At 41.8% G+C, this 21894-nt stretch overlaps 4 protein-coding genes across 5 annotated transcripts; 2 read left to right on the top strand and 2 right to left on the bottom strand.

The window, feature by feature from the left end:
* Positions 1 to 40: 40 nt before the first annotated feature.
* Positions 41 to 5795, top strand: inpp5kb (inositol polyphosphate-5-phosphatase Kb). The gene is made up of 12 exons (XM_046410928.1): positions 41 to 261; positions 790 to 894; positions 1062 to 1170; positions 1256 to 1372; positions 1777 to 1952; positions 2054 to 2165; positions 2240 to 2349; positions 3393 to 3606; positions 3767 to 3904; positions 3984 to 4067; positions 4158 to 4262; positions 4499 to 5795. Exons 1-12 carry the CDS (start codon positions 41 to 43, stop codon positions 4565 to 4567), a joined length of 1560 nt encoding a protein of 519 aa, XP_046266884.1. The 3' UTR covers positions 4568 to 5795.
* Positions 5796 to 6588: 793 nt separating this feature from the next.
* Positions 6589 to 11924, top strand: nle1 (notchless homolog 1 (Drosophila)). Of its 2 annotated transcripts, none has more exons than XM_046411131.1 (13): positions 6589 to 6732; positions 7418 to 7558; positions 7975 to 8195; positions 8305 to 8384; positions 8489 to 8565; positions 8652 to 8749; positions 9156 to 9348; positions 9462 to 9597; positions 9748 to 9794; positions 9885 to 10087; positions 10244 to 10403; positions 10855 to 10925; positions 11015 to 11924. In XM_046411131.1, exons 2-13 carry the CDS (start codon positions 7421 to 7423, stop codon positions 11025 to 11027), a joined length of 1437 nt encoding a protein of 478 aa, XP_046267087.1. In that variant the 5' UTR covers positions 6589 to 6732; positions 7418 to 7420; the 3' UTR covers positions 11028 to 11924. The 2 variants fall into 2 exon arrangements, with proteins under 2 accessions (XP_046267087.1, XP_046267089.1); XM_046411133.1 differs by lacking the exon at positions 6589 to 6732 and adding an exon at positions 6758 to 6927.
* A 1165-nt stretch (positions 11925 to 13089) lies between these two features.
* On the bottom strand, positions 13090 to 16908 carry slc25a1a (solute carrier family 25 member 1a). The gene is made up of 9 exons (XM_046411134.1): positions 16528 to 16908; positions 15922 to 16029; positions 15704 to 15803; positions 15184 to 15322; positions 15008 to 15092; positions 14787 to 14891; positions 14545 to 14660; positions 14376 to 14449; positions 13090 to 14277 (listed from the first exon to the last, which is right to left on the bottom strand). The coding sequence occupies exons 1-9, from the start codon at positions 16775 to 16777 to the stop codon at positions 14163 to 14165; spliced, it is 1092 nt and encodes a 363-aa protein (XP_046267090.1). The 5' UTR covers positions 16778 to 16908; the 3' UTR covers positions 13090 to 14162.
* A 674-nt stretch (positions 16909 to 17582) lies between these two features.
* LOC124070854 (F-box only protein 39-like) lies at positions 17583 to 21132 on the bottom strand. The gene is made up of 6 exons (XM_046411135.1): positions 20564 to 21132; positions 20286 to 20457; positions 19508 to 19816; positions 18899 to 19123; positions 17907 to 18083; positions 17583 to 17812 (listed from the first exon to the last, which is right to left on the bottom strand). Exons 1-6 carry the CDS (start codon positions 21013 to 21015, stop codon positions 17684 to 17686), a joined length of 1464 nt encoding a protein of 487 aa, XP_046267091.1. The 5' UTR covers positions 21016 to 21132; the 3' UTR covers positions 17583 to 17683.
* Positions 21133 to 21894: the final 762 nt, after the last annotated feature.

Raw genomic sequence — 21894 nt, 5'->3', positions numbered from 1 at the left:
TTTCATTTGAGCAATCTTGAATAACCTTCTTTTTCCAAAGATGGACCCCTTGACATACAGTCCACGCGTGCGCTCAGACAGCACGAGCAGCTCGGCCTCTCAGGGCTCGAGGTCTAAGATGCTCCTCCGCCAGCGTTTAACCCAGCTGCTGACCTGCATAGAGGACATGAGCTCTGACGATGAAGCCAACGAGGAAGTGTCCCGCACACTGGACGAGGCATTTCAGCTCTGTGGGCATTTCATTCCCACAGATGCATTCAGGTGGACATGTGCTCATTCACACATCTAGAAGTATACAGATACACACATAAAGAGGAAGTGTATGAGGTCTCTGACATGATCAAGGACTTTCTTGACTTTCTTGCCTTCAACATTTTATAGGTGGTATAGAACTCCTGTTGTAAAAGCTAAAATGTGATCCTTTATCTTAGCTGTTCACAATTATTATTAATGTCTTTAATTTTTACTTTTTTGGTGTTCCAATGTCTAACGACACAAAGAAACTGCTGAACGCTATATTTGTATTATATGTTGTTGAAATTAGGAAATAATAATGAAATAGAAGTAAAAAAATTAAGGAGGATTCAAATTTGACTCTGATTAATACTGTATGTTCCAGTATTACCACTTGCAGTACAAAATTTACAACCAATATAAATTTGCACAGAAAACTGAAAACAGTAACTCTGAAGAAGTTGCAGAAGTTGAAAATGTGGCAATGCACCTAATATCTGTCAATATTTTTGAACCATGTTGGTCCATTTGTGCCATTTCCAAATGCTCTGACAGGCTGCACATGGTGACCTGGAATGTGGCCACAGCGGAGCCTCCTGAAGACATCACCTCTCTGCTACAGCTAGACGTCCAGCCCCCCACAGATCTCTATGTGATTGGGTGAGAAATAACAACAATGGGAACTGGAATTTCAAACTTTTGAACAGGGAATGGACTTAAGGATATAGAAGTGTCTCTTTGAATGATTTGTCAAGAAAAAGAAAAAGTTCACAGGCGTCATTGTATTACATTTCTCATTTGCTGGTGTTGTCGTGTGTGTGTGTCAGCCTGCAGGAAGTGAATGCCACCCCTGTGAGGTTCATCTCCGACCTGTTGGTGGAGGACTCCTGGAGCCACGTCTTCATGGACACACTGGCACCCAGAGGCTTCGTCAAGGTGATAGAGGACAGAGGGGAGATAAAGGGAAATGGTGCTGTGTGAACTGTGTGAACTGTGTGTACGTAACTCTATCTCTGTCCAGGTCACATCAATAAGGATGCAGGGTTTGCTGCTGCTGGTTTTTGCCAAACAAATTCATCTCCCTTACATCAGAAAAATCCAGACCACCTACACTCGTACTGGGATTTTTGGCTACTGGGTAAGACATCACAATGGGAGCCCTGGTTAGCTCTGAACCTTGTAGACAGCAGCCCTATTAAACTCCACACACCAGGAATCTCACTGGCATCAAATTCTGCAGAGCTTAAACACCATTATGAAAGGCCTATTGTGTTTGTTTAGTGGAATGCGTAACAGCTTTGACAGAATGAAAGCACAAAGAAAGAATGCTAATACTGGTGCAGTTTTACACTGAGCCAAACACCTGCAGGACAAATAGTCTAAACCATAATCCAAGTTATTTTTAAAAGGGGGAGTTTAATCCACAGTATGTACCATTTTCCTATAAATACGTCAGTAAAAAGACGTTCTAAAAGATAAAAAACGTGACTTTGAATTCAGTCTTTGGTCTTCACTTACTATATTCCTCTTTCTCTGTGTCAGGGTAATAAAGGAGGAGTGTGTGTGCGTTTTTCCTTCTATGGCCACATGGTGTGCTTTCTTAACTGCCACCTAGCAGCCCACTTGAACAACGCCTTGCAGCGTGTCGATGAGATTGAGTACATCCTGGAGGCACAAGACTTTGACATCTCTGACACCCCACACGTCCTGGACCACAAGTCAGTACACCTGCACAGAAGCACACAGACACACACACACACTGTGAAATATGAGGGTTGTTGTATAGCTGATAAAGTGAAGCTCCACCACTCACACACAGGGTGGTGTTCTGCTTTGGCGATCTGAACTTCCGTATTGCAGACCACGGCTTGCACTTCATCCGCTCGTCCATCAACAGCGGGCGTCTTAATTTGCTCTGGAGCAAAGACCAGGTAATGTACCAGAATAGGCACACACACAAACACACACACACACACACTTACTAATTTATTTCATGTTCCTGCAGCTCACCATGATGAAGAACAATGAACCTTTCCTGCAGGAATTTGAGGAAGGGCCATTAAATTTTAAACCCACCTACAAGTTTGACCGTAACTCTGAAACCTATGATACCAGGTAACGTGTGTGTGACAAATAAGTATATTACACCCACATACTCAACTAATTTCTCAAACTCTATCTGTGCTTTTGTTTCCATTTGAATTTTGCACAGCACTCCGAAGATATGGTTGGGTTTTAAGTAAGACACATTATGCATGTTTTTTTTTATTTTATGTTGCATGTCCCACTTTACTTATTTCTTTGTCACCATCTGTCCGTTTTCCCCTAAGCTTTCGCCTCTGCACCTTTAGATGGAATAAAACATGCAGGCACATTAAACGGGATCACAAAGAAATAAACCCTGATGCATAGATGAAGTTGGGAGCAGCTCATCCTGTGAGTCGTATCCATCCCTGACCCAAGCACCATGTATGTGTCTCTCTCAGAAAGAGCACAATGGCGCTGCCCCTAACCATGTACAGACCCAGGCCCCTGCAGCGCTGCAGCACCACCCTCTTCTTCCTCCTCACCTCTCTTATCTGGGGGCTGCTCTCTGTCTGGTTGGGGGCTTGGTACAGGGAACTAGACCCGCCAAGGTTGGTGTCTCCATAGATAGATGTGCCCTGTAGGAATAAGAGAGGTGCCCATATTATAAAACAGGCAACTTGAAGGTTATATGCATACATATAACCTACAGTCACAAAATAACTGGAGACACTGATGTGACACAAATGGTTGATGTGTTGCAGACATGAAGACCGAAGACAACTCCCTCCTGCACCCGACACCCCACTGTTTGTACTTGCATAATGTATGAAGTGTTTTTAATAGTGAATGTGCATATACAGAAGCTGTAATGGCATGTCAAATAGAGCTATCCGCTCCTGACAACCATAATTTCTCCACAGCATGTTACACTGTAGGTATAGCTCTGCACTGCTTGTGTTTGTGTGTGTTTGGTTTGTGTTCTTTAATATAAAAATAAGAATTGTTAGTGAGGTTGTTGTGGCTAGACACAAATGGAAATGTGTCTTATGAGGTGAGCATCAGAAACAAAGAATTCAATTCATTCTCAAATGGGAAACTTTGGCATTAACAATCGCTTTTGCTTTGCTCAGTGGCAAGAAGAGGAAACCAGCCTGGACAGATCGAATTCTGTGGCGCATCAAACCCAAAACCCCACCATCAGAGGATGACGATGAGAAGGCATCAACTTCTACTGATGATGGGCTCGATGAGTATCCACTCCAGGTCACTCAGGACAAATACACCAGTGACATGAGCTACGGAGTCAGTGACCACAAGCCTGTCATTGCAACCTTCAGTCTGGAGGTGAGAGCAGACTCACTGTGGTGCTCCAGGAATGTTCTGTGGTTACCAGTTCAGTAATCAGTATATATCCACATATCTGTTTCTTTACTCCTGATAACAATTATTAAATGAAGACTTTTTTATACATTGTTAAAGCTCATTCCTCCCATCTTTGCCACAGTTGAGAAAGTGCTTTGACACACCACTGGTGCACATTTCTCCTTTGGGTGTGTGGAGCGCCGACCAAGATGCACTGCTTACCTACACCGTCCAAGAAGACTTTATGTCCTCCACATGGGATTGGATTGGCCTGTACAAGGTACAGGAACAAACACAGAGGGTAAAAATATATATGTATAAGATACAAGACAGATTTAAATAGGGCTGTTTTCCTGCAGGTGGGATTCAAGAGTGCATTTGATTATGAAACCTTTGTGTGGGTCCGAGAGGACGAGCTGCCAGAGACAAATGAAGTCATACAGGTAAGGTGCAAATGAGGTATTTGTGTCATGTTTCAACAAATAGTGTATGAAAGCATATGTCATTAATATGCTTGTGTGTTATGGCTGCAGATATCTGTGGATAAAGATGAAATCCCTCTGCTTGGTGGACAGTATGTTTTGGGTTACTACAGTACGAACATGCAAAGCATTCTTGGTCTCAGTGCTAACTTCCAGGTGAGTGTACCACTACAACGTCTATAGTTAATCATTAATATAACTATGACAGGTAGCAAGTATCACTTTATCTTATACACTCAGTGTCCATTCAAAACTTTGTATTGCTAAAATTTATAGCAGAGCTTTACAGATGTATCTAAACAGATGATCACTGAGTGTATATCTGCAGTAGGAAATGTGCATGGCAGTTGTCTGCTTAATTTTAAGGTGTCATCTTTGTTTCGATCATGCAGATTCTGGAGTCAAAGCGTGCCGTCATGGAGGGTCTCATTCCTGAGAACATCAACGGGCTCAACAAATGAGAACATTGCAGTGCCACATCATATTCATCTCCTATGGAAAATCACACAGAAATGAATCAGATTTTCAAATGCCGGAAGATCAATTCCATCATCTGCAGGACAAGCTCATTAATGGCCACCACACTGTGCCATCTCGTGGACAAGAAAGTTTGTTGTTTTAACTTTGCCTTTAAGGAATTCACCTTAAGTCAGATTCACTTTTGCTGGGACAGTTAAACTACAAAAAAGATTTATTGCTGTAATGAGTCACTATCCACAGGCGTTTTTTTGCCATTTAGAGCGGAAAATACCAGAGTAAGTTAAGTTTTATTTTTGAAAGTGGCAGACATGCACCACAGGTTAATACAGTCCTCCTCAAATTGTCAAAATACGTTTTTATGATTTGGTTTCTTCTGTTAGTGCCAGTGCTGAGGGCTGTACTTTCAGTGAATTTAAGTAATAAGACAGGTCTGCCAATTGTAGGGAATTGTTGTATAGAAAATCCTGTGTCGATGCAGGAAGTTTTGCTTTATCTGTGCTGTCATTATACAGAAAAATGCATTAGATAGCTGAGTTGTTAAAATTCTTGCGATGAATTATTTGTGCCAACTACATGATCTAACTGTCTTAGGGTGCTATGATAAAGACAGGAGAAAGATTTAAAATAAAATGTGGATGGATTTATGGATTCTTCTAAGAACATCTAGCATAGACTGTAGATGTTGATGTAAACTTTTACAGTCATATATTGCTTTATGACAAATATCTGTAATGTATATGGGACAGCATAACTCCATTGTGCATCATTACAGATTGTAAAGCAATGAACAGAATCATGAAAAGATTTTTTGAGCTTACAAAGATTTTAAATTTTAATTGTTAACTTGCTCTGAATGTTTTAGCTGTTATCATATTAGTGCAATACAGCATGCCTTTTCTATTATAATGCAAAAATGATGATTGTTGTCTTAGAAGTGTCAAAATGCATATTTGTGCGTACATGTCATAGTGCAATTGTGTATGTTTGGTTGAATGATTGATTGATTAACTGGTTGATTGACAGACTGATAAAAGCAAAAGCTCACAATCAGCTTGTAGGATGTGTACTGACATTATGTGATCCTTTGTGGTTGTTGGTTAGGGAAGACCTGGAAAAATGCCTTTCAAGATAATTTGTGACCATAGTGACATCTTTTTTAAAATGTTAAAACAAAATTTCTGTTTTTCTATTGATGAAAATGTATTAAAATCCCCGAAAATGTCTAATTAAAGTTCCAATGTCTTGGATCTGTCATTGACATAAAACATAAAAAGTAATTACTTTGCTTTTGTATTCACTAAAATCATAAAGTGCATTTTTACTTGCAGGGTTAATGACTAATCAGTATGACATTACGATATTCTGTGATACAGTGCATCTGGAAAATACACACCACTTCGCTTTTTCCATATTTTGTTATGTAACAGTCTTATTCCAAAATGGATTAAGTTAATTTTTTCCCTCAAAATTCTACACAAAATACCCCATAATGACAAAGTGAAACAAGTTTGCTTCACTTTTTCGCAAATTTATTAAAAATGAAAAACAAAAAACGTAACATGTATTTACACCCTTTGTCATGACACTCAGAATTGAGCTCAGGTGCATCCTGTTTCCATTGATCATCCTTCAGAGGTTTCTACAACTTGAGATGAGTCCACCTGTGGTAAATTCAGTTGATTGGGTATGATTTGGAAAGGCACACGCCTGTCTATATAAGCCCTCATAGTTGACAGTACATATCAGAGCACAAACTGAGCCACGAAGTCAGAGGAATTGTCTGTAGACCTCTGAGACAGGATTGTATGGAGGCACAGATCTGGGGAAGGGTACAGAAAGATTTCTGCCGCCTTAATTACTATTAAAGGTCCCAAAGAGCACAGTGGTCTGTGCAAAGATTGCAAAGATTGAACTCTTTGGCGTAAATGACAAGCATCAAAGTTCTTCTCCTGTTAGAAATTCTCTGGTTGTACGGCAATCCAACAAATCACAACGGTTCTTCGCTTCCTCACATTACTCTCCCACAATGCATTGCGTGACTCCGTTCACTATCATGACAGCTCCAGCTCCTTTGAGTATCTTTCCTTTAAAGGTTCTTCGGAGGTACACACGTGGGTAGTTATAACACGTTGCTAGCTCACTAAAGGTAAAGTTATATCGCTTTTATGTGCTAATCCAATTTGATATAAAACTGGACACCCTTTTGTTAAGAAGTAACAAGTGTTTGACTTTCTTGCCACCGCTGCTAAAAGGAATTAGGTCTTCAAATACTGGCTAGCAGCAGGCTAGCGAAGTTAGCTTTATTGGTTGACATCACATCATATGGTTTACGAGTGCTACGGTGGCTAAATGTAAACCGCTAAATAATTCAGCTACGATTTGGTGCTAATCTTTGTAATAACAGTGTTACACATGGCTCTACAGCGTGTTGTGTCCTGTCCTATGTTCTAAATCAGCGTTAGTGAGTTTACATTATGAACGTTTTGTGAGGTAGTATAGCTAGCTGTAATGTTGCTTTCATACCATTTTACTAATAGAATAAACTGCAAAACGTGTGCTGATGCAAATATAATGTTATGGTGTGTCCTTACGGTGATGCAGCTTATTCTTCCTCATCAGGCAGGATCAGCCCCAGCATGTAAACATTTTAAAAAATTGACTTCTTAATGTGTTCTTTCAGCAAATATAAGTTTAAAGCAGAGGTCTCCCAAAGAACATAAACATTCTTTATTTGTAGTATTTACTTAAATACGTATAACTTTGTGTACTGTGTATAATCCTCCATCTTTGTAAAAATATGTTTTTGTTTTATTTGGACCTAAATCAAACAGAGGATGAGCGACGAGGACGTGGAGCGGCTGTTGATCCAGTTTCAGGATGAGAATGGGGAGGTTTTGGGATCACCTTTTGATGTGCCTCTGGACATCACACCAGATAAGCTGCAGCTTGTCTGCAATGCACTGTTACAGAAGGTAACCAGCTGACATATAACTTGTTGCTGTACAGATCTGCAAACAAAGACATTCAGTCTTATATTTTTAGCCAAATTTTGACCACGTCTGCAACACTCACTTTTGAATGCAAATGTGTGTCTCAGTGTTTCAGAGTGTGAAGGTTATCATTTGAACACTATATGAAGTATTACTTTATATATATATGTTTCAATATCACTCTGGTTTAAGTACTTTTATCTCTGTTGTCAAGTTTAACGTGGTAAATCCCAAAGTGTAGTAACACTAATCAAGTAACCAAATGCAGATTTCATTATCCTACAAAGAGATCACCACTCAAACACCTCACAGGCTACCCCTCTTGGACACAGGTATTCAGCTTATATAATACGTTCCAGTGAATATATTTTTTTCTGTTTTTCTGTTTTTCACTCTAGGAGGAGCCAGTGCCACTGGCATTCTTTGTGCGTGGAGAGGTCGAGGTGGTGTCCAGTCTGGGCTCGTCTGTGAAGGCTCTTGGTGTTGAGACAGAGCAGGTTCTGCCAGTGGTGTACCAGCCTCAGGCTGTGTTCAGGGTTCGAGCTGTGGCCCGCTGTACCAGCACACTGCAGGGGCACACAGAAGCTGTCATCTCAACTGCTTTCAGCCCCACTGGCAAGTAAGTACCTGAATAGCTCCAACTTTTCTTTCCTGTGTTGTTATGCCTTTTTTATATTTGTATTTGTCCTAAATTTTGCTATGTGTACACATGCCTTGTTTTGTTTTAGATATCTAGCCAGTGGTTCAGGTGATACCACAGTGCGCTTTTGGGACTTGACAACTGAGACGCCTCACCACACTGCCAGAGGTATAAAGTCACTTCTGTAGGGCAGTATGATCTGCTTGCAACACAATGCAAATGATTGATTAATGGCTGTAGACACCATGGAGTTTTATTCTGTTTTACTACAGGACACACACATTGGGTACTGAGCATTGCCTGGTCACCAGATGGCAAGAAGCTGGCTTCAGGGTGCAAGAACAGTCAGGTGAGCTCCCAACGTGTCAGACTTATGATTTCAAGGTGTATCCTGTGAACATGATGTATTTATCCTCTGTGGTTCTGCTTCTGTAGATCTGTCTGTGGGATCCAGTGACAGGTACACAGCTGGGGAAGACTTTGACAGGACACACCAAGTGGATCACTTGGCTCTGCTGGGAACCTCTCCATCTGTGAGGGCTCAAACTCATCTCATTCTCATTTCTGTAAATTACTGCCTGTCTTACTACTGACCTGAATTCCCACTCAAATGCAGTATCTGCACACATGTGTTTTGCTTGAGAATCTGTAAAATTATAACAACAATAGTCCTTTTTCACCGAAAATATCTCGACGTGTCAAATTAGGAAAAGCACAGGTGTAAATAAGTCCATTTGGCTCTTTTAGCTTCAAGGCGATGGTATTGTGCATGTTGCTCACTGTCACACTGTAACGACTCACTGGAACTGGACTAGAGACAAGCCAGGATGTGACATCAGGATTTTCTGTATTGTCTGTATTGTATAATTGATTTTGAATTGGGAAATATCTTTTTAATGTGCTGTTTTTCTGATCTGCCCTTTCCTCTGTGCCTGTCAGTAACCCAGAATGTCGATACTTAGCCAGTAGCTCAAAGGACGGCTCAGTACGTATTTGGGACACCGTGTTGGGACGCTGTGACAAGATTCTGACAGGACACACTCAGTCAGTCACCTGTGTGAAGTGGGGAGGAGATGGACTTCTCTACACTTCCTCCCAGGACAGAACAGTTAAAGTCTGGAGAGCCAAAGATGTAAGTTTGTGTGTGGCTGAGACACTTAATAAAATGTGGATCTTGAATGAGACAGAGAAGACATTTGTGTGTCAATGCAAGACTTTAATGTCTGTTTGTATTTGTGAGTATAGGGTGTCCAGTGCAGGACTCTACAGGGCCACGCCCACTGGGTGAACACCCTGGCTCTCAGCACAGACTACGTCCTGCGCACTGGAGCTTTTGAACCCGCAACCGCCACTGTCAACCCCCAGGACCTCACTGGATCGCGTAAGAACCATCTAAGTTCCTTGTGGGATACAATTTTAATGGTGTCAGTAGCTCTCTTTAATTTAGTAGCTCTAATTTAATTCTTTAAGTAACTCTCTTTTAATTCACAAGATAATATTTTTATGCAACAATAATTTTGTTTTCCCCTAGTGGAAGAGCTGAAGGAGAAAGCTTTGCAGAGATATAATAAAGTTAGGGTAAGTACTGTTGGTCATCTGCACTGATGTTCTCAAGTCCTTATTTCCCTTGTATCAGTACCATCATCAGTACCTGCTGTCATTCTGCAGGGTCCAGCACCTGAGCGATTGGTGTCTGGCTCAGATGACTTCACCTTATTTCTGTGGAACCCTGCAGAAGACAAGAAGCCTCTGGCCAGGATGACTGGCCACAGTGCTCTGGTCAATGAGGTGCTCTTCTCCCCAGACACCAGGCTCCTTGCCTCTGCCTCATTTGACAAGTCCATTAAAATCTGGGATGGACGCACTGGAAAGTAAGAAAGCCTCAATTGTTTTGAGCAGCAAAGCTCACTTTGTCCAGGAGATCAGAAATCACTGTGTAATATTACTGTTGTCCAGGTGATGGTGCTGTAGGCCTCAGCGTGTCACTGCGTAGTTATTTCTCTGCCTGCTTGTCCACTTTACCAAAGGTACTTAATGTCCCTGCGTGGCCATGTGGGATCTGTGTATCAAGTGGCGTGGTCGGCAGACAGCAGGCTGCTGGTCAGCGGCAGCAGCGACAGCACGCTTAAAGTTTGGGACATCAAGACCGGGAAGCTGAACATGGACCTACCTGGCCATGCTGACGAGGTGGGGGAAGGGAAAGTGCTGCTTCCCGATTGCTGTGTTGATTGTATCTTTTATACCTCTGTGCACATACTTCATACATAAGGTCTACTAGGTCTCAAGGATGAACTTTTAGATTTTGGTGGTCAAAGGTCAATGTGACCTCACAAAACACATTTTTAACTCATGTGCCGTTTATGGCAAAATTTTACACCAATGTCTAATAGGATAAAATGTTTAAGTATTGACGTTTTATATCCAAAAGATCAGCTTCACTGTGATATTATAATGTTCATTAAAACACACTTCTCTGGCTGTTATCCAACACCATAACTCTGCGACTATATTTCAAAATGCCCTCCAGACATGTTTTAAGATTGTGTACATATAAAACACTGTGATTGTTCCTCAAAAAAAGTAGGCAGAACTGCAAGGTGGTAATTCTAGTTTTTGTCTAATTGTCATTTTCTTGTAGGTTTATGCAGTGGACTGGAGTCCCGATGGACAAAGAGTGGCCAGTGGTGGGAAAGACAAATGTCTCAGAATGTGAGTGAGACACCAATAAGCCATCTTTATCTTGTGAAAACACAGTGTTTTCCTAACACCTAAGTGTCTGGTCTTGTTGGTATTTCCAGATGGAGAAGATAGCCACATCACTGCCCCCCACTTTCCTCTCTGTGGAAGAAGATTTCACATCTTCTGCATTCAAGGAGCCTGACAGCTGGAGCGAAGGTGGTTAGAGTGTACCTAAACCTAAATGATGAACTCTGATGCAGTCATGATGCAAGATGCATCACCAGATTCAAATCCACTGTGGGAATCTTAACAATGTAACACTGTAGAGGTGTTCGGCTGAGTGGGAATGTAAAATGAGTTTGTAATCAGCAGGACACAGACATTACTGCAGGTAGACGCTGCCTTGTAGTATGTATGTCACCAATAGCAACATGAACATAGGATTTTCCATTCATGTACATAATGTTTTGTCGCTAAGGCATGTAAAGACAATTACACAACTTACTCCTAAGCCTTATTATAGTGCCATAACCATGTGCAGAAACTAAAACAAGGTTATATATTTAAAATGTGAATACATAAGCTTTAAATTCTGACCATGAAATTTTTTCTGAAGGAATGAAATGAGACACACAGGATTTCACCCTCACATAAGGAAAACTAATGCTTTTATCAGCAGTGTGTGCATCCCCTCCTTCACCTTAAGCCTTTCTAGGCGAACTGTAGGTGACAGGTGGACCGGCGCGGCAGCAGGTGGGAGCGCTAATGCCTTCCTCTGTGATGTTAATGCTGACCATGCCCGCCCTGCTCCTTCAGCCTTTAATCTCCTCTGTCCTGCAGTCAGCAAAGCTTCAGCCTGCTGATTTTTTTTTCTTTTGCCTGGGTGGTCAAGCCAAGTGTCACCAGCACTGAACTCTGATTCTCACCTCATTGAGGTTCACCATTCCAGTTCAAATTACATGTTTATATTTTCTGTATACAACTGGCTGTGTGAATATTTAATATGAATAAATATTTACAGAACAACAATTCATACTTCCATAAGTCTTCACTCACTCCAGTTACAATTAATTTGAGAACGAATTTCTATTTATAAAGTCAATCACATAAGATAAATGTTTTTAACAGTGGCTTTTAGATCCTTTCTCATACATGACTGAATGCAAGAGGTTGCATCCAATATATATACTTAGAGGTATAAGATTTTGGTGTCATTTTACTGGACAGTTGGTGGATCTAAAATATACTCAATGTCACATAATAACACTCAATCCCCATTCATGTGGGGGACAAGATGAAAGCCTGCCTCTTTCTTTCTTTCTATCTACATGTAAGCAAATTACAGTTCATTTACATTCAATGCTTAAACACATTTCCAGAGTCACAGACATCAGATTATTAATCACAAGTTTATTGAAACCATTGCATGTCTAAATATGTCTCTCCAGGGGTTTCCACATCTGGTCATATAATCGTACTTGGAGCACTGATGTGTTGTTTTTTTTTTTTTATATTTATCTTGTCGTACCAGTAGATTTCATGAATGAATGAACCCTTCAGTTTGCTCAGAAGGACCGAATCTGATATGTTGTACGATAAGGTACACGATGTGTTGGCCTGTTTATGAAATGAACAGCATGAACACGTGAAGAGTCTAAACAGCAGCATGAATTAATGAAAGCAAAACAGTGAAGAAATAAATCTTAAACAATATTCTGTTGCTCTTGGTTTGAAATTAAACAAAGATTTGCTCCTATCAGGGTTATAACATCGGATTCTACTGAAGTATTTTGGCAAAGAGGAGTAAAAGGCTTCTGTGCAAGGCTGTGTGGTGCTACTTGGTTGATCTAAACCAAGCCTTGCCTAAATACCAGTCACTTATGTGATCAAGCCTCCGACACATTCGGTGTCCCTGTAACATCTTTCAGCAGACATGTAAACACTATATCAGACAATAAGGAGTGCATTTAGTGAAACACAATTTCATCAGTTAGCATACAAAAAGCTACTGTAACGTGTTAGCTTGAGGTAAAGAATATTAAAGTGACATCTGACTAGAAAACAGTTTGATGAGTGAATCAAAAAGCGCAACAAACTACAGACTCGGCTCAAATGCACTGAAAACGTATGGCTTACATAGTCGGACATGTTTACGTGTTGTCATCTCATCTTGAGCGTGAGTGGATTCATTTTGATACTGCAGGCAGCCTGACTGAGGCTCCAAGCAAAGCATTCCTGCTCAAATAGTCCCAATTAAAGCTGCCATTTTGAATAAAAATGTAGTAGTTTTCCTCAGAATGGCAACAATAGGCTCACTTATTTCTGTTAACAAATCAGCATGCGTCTCCTACTCTCAACACTGCATGTGAACGTTGTGCTTAATATGGATTTGTTTGCATTAACAGGACCAAATGCTACGCAAAGATTCATGCGGCTGTACTCTTTGTTGTCTGCAGTGGCCATAAAATGCACAATGAACTGTATCTAATGTTCATCACTGGCGAGGAAATACTGTGAAATTTTAGCGCAATGACATCACAAGCACGGCCAAGCGAGCAATAACAACACGGAGATGTGCTGAAGTACTGCACTGACATTTTAGAGTACTGCAGCTTATTATCGTCTAGTAGCATCTTCGTCTTCATTCAGAGTAGTCAGAAGTAGTCAGTGAATCAAAAGACACATTTATGGTTTCAGTACAAAGTGTTCACTCTACAACATGTGCAGTAACAACAGTCATAGGAAGGTAAAACATCAGACATACGTAATAACTCTTTTTAAAACCGACGCAGGTTACTTTTTCTTTTCTCTAATCTGAAACTTTGGTTAGTAATATGTGTGTTTGTTCCCTAAATACACTATTTTTTTCGGGTAATAAGACTCAAGAAAATGAGTTTGGTCAGGCGCACAAAATAACACATCATTTCACGACTTCATTTTATGTTTCCTTTCCTTCAAATTAAAATATTCTTTCAGATTCTTAAGCTGCGCGACTGGGAAAAAATATTAAAAATTGAACTTGAACTTGTTTTGTGCAAGCAGCCACTCCCAATCTCAACCGTTTTTTGCTTTTTTTTTGTTTTTTTTAAATCAGTGTGTTGAGGATACATCCTGCAAATGATTTATTTCAGTAGAAGTGGGAACTGGTGGAATGTCATCAGCGCAGGGCGATGCGGAGAGCTTGTATGAAGTTGAGTAGAGGTGTTCAGTTGTGCGTAGCGTGAGGCACTGTTCTGTGCTTCCCTCTGGACCTCAGTCACCACCCGTCTACTGCGTCTTCCACACGTTGTTGAGTAGTTTGACCACCTCCTCGTAGATGACAAAGACAATGGCCACGTCCAAGCACACGCGCCCAAGCCTGGGAACTGTTCCTTTGTAGAAGCTGCGGGAAGGACCAGATGTAAGGAGGTTAAATGGTTGTTGTCTGTAGTGGATTGAATTAAATGGTGTTGATCAGGAGCAGGATCAGGGTTAACTCACGCCTGTGGCCCTTCATGCTTCAAGATCTGGAAGGCACAGTCCACTGTGTTTTTGTAGCGGTGGGCCTCTAAACCCTACAAAAACAACAACAACAAAAAAACCCTCAGTGTGTCTTAAAGATGGCAGATCTGATGACAGCAATAAAAACATCACATGCTGTGTTGCCTACCTGCATCCTGGTCTTCACCACATCCAGAGGCGTATTTCCGAACACACTGGCAGCTCCCGCCGTCGCTCCAAACATCGCCGTGACAATCGGGTGCATTTCTCGTCTGGGATCGTCACCTTAGAGGCCAAATCCGAAAGGGAAAAGGAAATTTTCGTGGAAAATGCATCAGTCAACTGGACAGGATATGGGATTTGTGTGTGTGTGTGTGTGTGTGTGTGTGTGTGCCGTGCAGGCTTTCTCACCTTTGTACCAATTGCGCAGCAAGTTCATCACATAGAATCGGATGGCCTGATTGGTTCCTTGTTTGAGCACGGTCGCTGTCAGACCTTGATAAGTCCCCCTGACACCTAAAGGAGCGGAACAGATGGTGTTTACGTCATTCCACATAAACTACACACACACACACATATCTTGATAACTACAGACTCTGTTCTCGTTACCATTAGCCCAACTGCCGTCTTACCCTGTTCTCTGATAATCTCACTGACTCCGTGAAAGAAGCCTCTGTAGCGAGGTCTAAGGGAACACTGGTCATGGATCATCTTCACCTGGAGGACAAGGGAAGATTTCATCAAGACTGAGATCAGTGTTGATAAAAACAGACATGAGAACAGAACATAAAAGCAACCAGCTCCTGACCTTCAGTGTCTCCATGGGGCACACAACCACAATGGCCTCTGCTACACCCGCCCCTAAGCCACACAAGAGGCTCCCCGTGTTGTCTAGCCGACCTGTGGCATCTCGCATTGGGTTACTTAGCATTTCAAACGTGCCAAACCTGTGAAAGACAGGAAGATGATCGAGGATGACAAAGGTCAGAATAAACGTCAGCAGGGGAACATTTGCATGATGGATTTGAGTGTAATAGGTATACCTGATTAATTGGTTAGCTGAGTGACAGAAAATTACTGTACTGATCACTGATTTAACATTAAATTGTCAAAAAAAATAATTCTTAAAGCAAAAAATAGCAAACATTTGACAGTTCCAGTTTCTGGAATGTGAGATTTGTGAACTGATGTGAACTGTTGGCTGCAACTTTAACATGTTCAGCTTTTGGATGGTTGATTGGACAATACAAGACGGATCTGATGAGATCACCAGTTTTCTGATGTTTTATGTTCAGTAAAGCTCCTGTATGTCATGTGTTCATCATCACCTCACTGCAGACTTGGGTATTGATCCATAGAGCAGGGAGCTGAGACCTCGATACAATCCTCTGAGCCCGTGATCCTGCACAGTCAACCTCACACAGTCACCTGTGCGCACACACACACACACACACACACACACACCATCCAGGAGTGAGTAACCCAGCAGCAGACTAATGAGCAAACCTGCAGCCAGTCAGCAGCCACACATGTCCCAGTGACCTACCAATCCCTCTGTATCGCGGCTGGTTGGCTCTTTCATCAAGCTGCAGCTGGGTCTTCACATACTCTGTGGGGAAGGTGATACAGATCTCGATTCCTCCTGCTATGCCACCTGAGTGAGAGGGAGCAAAGGAGAGAAACCCTGCTGTCAGGATTTGTTGACTCACTATGCGGGACTGTTCTTGAATGTTCTAACAGGAGGAACGCGCCAGCATTTCTATTTCAGCTCAATAAAAGATTAGCTGGATCAGTTGCAGGGTGATGCGGCTGCTAGATCATTCCTGATGTACATTTGTGTTTTACTGTAATGTGATGTAGGTACTGATCTGGAAAGCAGAGCTGAGGGCTGTTATGCCTGCCTCTATTCAATACGCAGCAGACTCCTTTCAGCACATGGATGATTTAAGGCAGATCATCAAAATGTGAGCGCAGTAGTAAATAAATACAGAAAATACACATAAAGACAGCTGTAGCATCACTTCTGCCTGAGTACGTTTTGACCCAGTTCGTCATGGGTAGCTTTAATGGGCGACAGACTGAGATTAGACTGCGCTGTGCTGAAGGCAGGAGGCGAAATGTGCGGGATGAATAATTGCTCTGCAAAATCTACCTGCAAGGATGGCTTTTCCGGGATGCGTTATTTTCCTGCCTCCTACTGCAGCAGCCGCCAGGTTTCTCCGCGCCGCGTACGAGCGCTGGTGGGCGGGCAGAGAGCCCAGCCCCGCCGCGACGGCAGCGGCAGCCAGACGCCGGGATGAAGGCTGCTGATGAAGGGGAGCCGAGCTCGGGTATCCTCTCCTCACACCGCAGCTCTCGCACGGACCCTCACACACCGAGAACGGCTTCAGCAGTGAGGACATTTTGGCGGTGGTAGGAAATCTCTATATGCGGTGACGGACAATATCAGACAGACAACAACAACACAGGAAGGCGCACCAGTGTGGCTGCTGGGGGAGAATCAATATTCAAATAGCGGTCAGGTGATGAAGCAGCCCATTGGCTCACCGTGCCGCCCAGTACTAATACTCATGTCACGTGACTGTGCATGATTTTTGTCCACCAATAGCGTGGAGGATGCTGTTCTACTGATGTGGCGAGGCTCATTTCTATTCTGTCGACTACGAGGCCTGTGATGATCCAAATTAGTTACCACAGACATTAAGCGTTATTAGTTCACAATGCTTTGAGAAAATAATTGAAAAAGATTTGATTTTAAGTATGTAGAGGCATGTTTAGTGTGTGCACGAGTATGTAATAATGGGGGGATTTTGGGCTATCAACAGAGATTTACACTAATACTCTCAGAGCCATAGCGTGCTCTGATGATAATAATTAGAAATAATTAAATTAATACCATTAAGCCAACACAATAGACCTAACTCCCTTGGTAGTGAGTCGGGAGCCATGCAGTCAAGAGTTTAGTATATTGCTGTTGCCTCTTAATCCCTGTTCCCTTAAATAGTGCTCTCGCCATGCCAGAGCACACACACACACACACACACACACACACACAGACTGCCTCCCCCATCACCCTCGACTGTGAAAGTAGGTCAGTGTTTCCACACACGCCCATAACCCCCAACCCTCTCAGAGAAAAACAGCCCGGAGCAGAGAGAGTCGGTCAGTCAGTGCCAGAACTGCAACCTAAAATGATCAAATATTGTTTGTGTGGTTATTGATTTGTAAAACAATTGAGTTTCATGCTTCATGTTTTTTTTATTTCTTTTTTTGTTTTTGTTTTTGCTTATCAACTCCTCTTGTGTTCATCAATCAAGAAAGGGGTAGACTATTGCCAAAAACTCCAGTTCAGGAGGAAGAGGCAGGTAGGAAGACAATATTTCCTCCAGTTGGTCTTCCTGCTCTTCGATGTCATTGAGTACTGAGTACATTCTCACCTGGAAGACATAATGATCAACACAAATGCATTGTCATGGTATACACTTCTCTGTACATGTGTATATTCAAGCAGTATTCATCTTATGCTCTCACCCGGATCTTGTTGAGTAATTTCCTTTGTGTCAGTCTGATGTGCAGCAGCCTCTGCGCGGTGCTGATTTCCAGGAAAGCCCAGACTTTCAGCTGCTTCAGACACTCACACAAAGTAACCAGCTGCAGCAGCTCCTCGTCCAGTGATTCATTGCAGTTGCTCAGGTCCAGGGTCAGATACTACAGACATACGTTCACATTGATAGTAGATGACAATTAGTGACAAAACACTGCTGTTGTATAAGGCAACATTGAATACATTGTTACAACCGCTTGTTTATATCTTTCACCAGTTCCAAATTCTTCAGAGATTTGACAATAGATGATAGACCAAAAAATGTTTGACAATAACTCTAATTCAACTTGCTTTTTTCAGCTCTATCATCTACCTGACATGCTGAGGCACGGTTCAAAGTTCTATAAAAAGCTGTTATTTCTAAGGTCAAAAATTCAGTTTCATGCTAAAAAAAAATGCTAAGCGGCATTTAGTTTAGTCAAACTGTGATATTTAAATGAATTCTATACAGGATTTTCCCATAAAAAAAAAAACAATGTATAGACTCATAGAAAAGTAATCCCTTTCAATCATCAAAACCAAATCTAAAAGCTAAAAACGGCAATCTGCAGACGACATTCGGAAATAAAAAGATCACCAAATCTGTGCGATTCATCCTCTGGGAGCCATGAATGTCTCCAAGCTGTAGTAGTTATGATATTTCTGTCTGGATCAAAGTCTTGGACAGGCAGATTGACAGACAGACCTAAATATTATAGTATTTGTTCCCACATGTAATGACATGGCTGCTCATGACTGTCTACAGTCCTCTAATGGTTTTATGACAAATTTTATCCTTATATCACTGAGCATCAACAAATCTCACCAAAATGGCCTGAATTAATCCATTTCACACAATGTGTTTCTGGATGAACACTCAGTTTGACACCATCTTGCTACAACTTGCACTTCTGTAATGCTGCCTGTTCAGCACCCTGACCTGGAGACTGCATCTGTACCAAGGCAGCATTTCACAGAGGACAGGCCTGGCACTCCAGTTTGTGTCGGGGGAGTAGAAAGCCGTCATGGTGTATTCTGTCAGGAGAATCTCGGGCAGCAGTATCCTCGCCAGCTGGTTTGTGTCGATGACTTGGTCCACCGTAAACCTGACTTTCAGGTCTGGGCTGCTTGATTTTAAAGATGCCCATGAGTCACCACACACCAACTTGACAGGAAAAAATGAAGCAGAGACAGAAATGAACAAAGGAAACCTAAGGGGGTTTCATTTTCACCTGCAGTATTTATTTCCTCTTTTTTTTTTTTTTTTTTGCTATTTCAGCATGTGTTCACACCCAGGACTTTTACACTAATTTGACAGCACCTACACTATTATCTTGCCAAGAGGAACATTTCTCATAGTGCATAAGTTGGCAGGATGGTTACATTGTACAAATAGTGTAGTTTTATGTGGATCCTTACACTCAGCTCCCCAAAGCTGACGTTTATAATTTTTCTAACATGACCTTCTGTGCCATCACACTTCATCCTTGCATGTAAGCAGTTAAGCAGTTTTTATTGAGGGTAGTCCCGTAATTTATTTATGGTTTACCTGTTCATGGGGCTCGTTCCAAGCGCAGTACAGTGAAAATGTTTGCAAGGTGTTCGCATCTCTTCTAAATTGCCACCTCCATCCTCTGTGCCTGCACTGGAGAGTATTCAGCAGCTCATCCGACAGACAGGAGTAATTCATACTCAGGTCGGTGAGGCCCTGCAGGTGGCGCAGTCTGTGGGGAATGTTGAAGTTAAAGGGGACGCGCACAGTGTCAGAAAAGAAGCCCCTCAAGTCCAGAGATGAGATATAGCACTGGGGGTAGCGGTGCATCTGAGAATGTGCCAGGGCAGAAAGCAGCTCCAGGCCCTGGAGTTTAACAATCAGGAATCAGAAACAGATCCGATGAGATGTTTTGTTTGTTTGTTTGTTTGTTTTTAAAAAAAACAAAACTACAATCAAAATAAAAAGGTGTTAAAGCAGAGGTGGGAATTGTGAATCATTTCGCGGATTTAAACTCTTTAATTCAGTTTGATTATAATATTTATTTTCACTGAATATGTAGTTTCTTTTTCCCACATCCAAGTCCTAAAAAGTTGTATTGTTTTGTCTTGCATGCTCAAGATAATAGTTTGTACCCATACATTATTTTTTTCTCACAAGATTAAAAATAAAAACCACTGAATTTTGTGATCTAAAGTGATTGCAGCACGACAAGACCACCATGTTATGTCCCTGCTTGACTGCCTTGAGTTTAGTCTTGGTTTTGAACCCGTTCAGCCCTGGAAGTGACATATCTGCATATACACTCTGATCTTTGGACTGGTGTTACACTCACTTGATGCAAGCCATTTCGCATCCCGTTCAGGCAGACAGAGGTGAGCCTTGAGGATCCTCTGTGGAGGAAGTTAATCAGGCAGTTCACTAAAGAGTTCTTGTGCTTTAAAGTCCACGAAGTCCGGTCCAACTCCAGCCTTACAATAGAAAGGATTCGCAGTGGGGCGTTTAACCTGTGGTGACATAATCATGTTAAGTTTGGAGTTGTCAGGTGGATCAGTTGTGGATCAATTGAGGTGCTGAATTGTGTGTTGGTCTTGAAGGAACACGCTCCTTTACCTGGTAAGCTCAGACAGTAGCCCGATGAGGGCTTGTTCTAGTCGCCTGGCCATCAAAGAATTGTGTGGAGGACACACACACACCTCCAGCTTCTCCAGGTAGGCTCCCAGAGAGCGGGCGTAGGTCACAGCAGACCAGTATTCAGCCTGCCTGGATCTGGACTGCCGCTGACCACTGAAGTAAAAGAAGCGGGAGCGCCAGAGAGAGGGAGAGTGCATGACATGGTGCCAGTGACGACAAACCAGGTCTGCACTCATGCGATCATGGTCACAAAGAAACCTGAACACATGCCTCAGGCACACATGAGGAAGTAACCCCCAGCTGCTTGCCCTCTCTGAGGTACACTCGTGACCTTTGTCAGTCAGATCCACACTGTCCTCATCTTCTTCACTGAAACCTTCCTCCCAAGGGCTGGCTTCTCTGTTTCGCAATGGCACAAAGTCCTCATCCATTTTTATTGAAGTAATCTCAGCGTCACAGACTTTATCTAAAGACAAGAACTGTAATTCAAGTAGGATTACTGCAGCTTGTATGATCACTGTGGCTGTCAGTAAATACAGATGTCTGTAAAAGCATGAAAAGGAATGAAATAAATAGAATAGAACCTACTATAGAATGTTCTACTGGGTTCCACTGTGGCATCACACAAATTCAGTTCTCAGTTCATTTAAAAATATCTTAACTTAAATTAACTGATACTATTGCACAGAAGTATTTAATATTCAGGGAAAACTGGTTTGCAAACACACAAAAATTAACTGACACATAAAAATAATTGGTATCACTTTCAATGCCCACTTTCTATGTGTCAAAAAAACAATGTTTGGGTTTCCAAGTTGAGAAGAAAAAATCACTGATTGAATTGACTGGTTGAATTGTTTGATGACCTTTTTGTGGAGAAGATACTTAATTTTCTAAAATGTAGACATGTTGGTACAATATCAAATTGAGAGAGGGGACTTGTGCTATATTTTCCAAATAAAACAGGACACAAACTGCATTTCCCAGAAAAGCAGAGGTTACAAAAGTCCAAACTCATAACGAGTCAGTGCTCCATTACAGCTCATGCTTTGGACCTGTGAGGGCACCTATAAGGTGTCAGATCAGTAATAAAAACAAAAACAACACAAAACTAAAGAGGAGACGGGGAGCTGGGCTCCTGAGGCAAGATTAATGAATAAAATGAGAAATAGGAAAGCAGAACAGAAAAACAAATCCATCAAATTTAAAAGAGACCCTTGTGAGATTAAGGAAAGCTTTTTCAATACCTAATAATGTTTATGACAAAAAGAACATTTGGCTAATAGGCATTTTTCAACCTGGCAAACTTG

Source organism: Scatophagus argus, chromosome 14 (genome assembly GCF_020382885.2).
Source record: "Scatophagus argus isolate fScaArg1 chromosome 14, fScaArg1.pri, whole genome shotgun sequence".
Taxonomy (NCBI): Eukaryota; Metazoa; Chordata; class Actinopteri; family Scatophagidae; genus Scatophagus; species Scatophagus argus.
The sequence above is the reverse complement of the archived record's forward strand: the minus strand, read 5'-3'. Positions and strand labels throughout refer to the sequence as shown.

What these genes read in the sequence shown, in the direction of transcription:
- inpp5kb (XM_046410928.1), top strand. Translation starts at nt 41, where the DNA reads ATGGACCCCTTGACATACAGTCCACGCGTGCGCTCAGACAGCACGAGC. An exon ending in ACAGATCTCTATGTGATTGG is followed by an intron (nt 895 to 1,061) that starts GTGAGAAATAAC and finishes TGTGTGTGTCAG; the next exon opens with CCTGCAGGAAGTGAATGCCA. An exon ending in CCACACGTCCTGGACCACAA is followed by an intron (nt 1,953 to 2,053) that starts GTCAGTACACCT and finishes ACTCACACACAG; the next exon opens with GGTGGTGTTCTGCTTTGGCG.
- nle1 (XM_046411131.1), top strand. Translation starts at nt 7,421, where the DNA reads ATGAGCGACGAGGACGTGGAGCGGCTGTTGATCCAGTTTCAGGATGAG. An exon ending in GCCTCACCACACTGCCAGAG is followed by an intron (nt 8,385 to 8,488) that starts GTATAAAGTCAC and finishes GTTTTACTACAG; the next exon opens with GACACACACATTGGGTACTG. An exon ending in CCAGGACCTCACTGGATCGC is followed by an intron (nt 9,598 to 9,747) that starts GTAAGAACCATC and finishes GTTTTCCCCTAG; the next exon opens with TGGAAGAGCTGAAGGAGAAA.
- slc25a1a (XM_046411134.1), bottom strand. Translation starts at nt 16,777, where the DNA reads ATGTCCTCACTGCTGAAGCCGTTCTCGGTGTGTGAGGGTCCGTGCGAG. An exon ending in CGGAAAAGCCATCCTTGCAG is followed by an intron (nt 16,030 to 16,527) that starts GTAGATTTTGCA and finishes CCTCTCACTCAG; the next exon opens with GTGGCATAGCAGGAGGAATC. An exon ending in TGGTGAAGACCAGGATGCAG is followed by an intron (nt 14,450 to 14,544) that starts GTAGGCAACACA and finishes TTGTTTTTGTAG; the next exon opens with GGTTTAGAGGCCCACCGCTA.
- LOC124070854 (XM_046411135.1), bottom strand. Translation starts at nt 21,015, where the DNA reads ATGGATGAGGACTTTGTGCCATTGCGAAACAGAGAAGCCAGCCCTTGG. An exon ending in GGAACGAGCCCCATGAACAG is followed by an intron (nt 19,124 to 19,507) that starts GTAAACCATAAA and finishes TTTCCTGTCAAG; the next exon opens with TTGGTGTGTGGTGACTCATG. An exon ending in GGTACAGATGCAGTCTCCAG is followed by an intron (nt 18,084 to 18,898) that starts GTCAGGGTGCTG and finishes GTATGTCTGTAG; the next exon opens with TATCTGACCCTGGACCTGAG.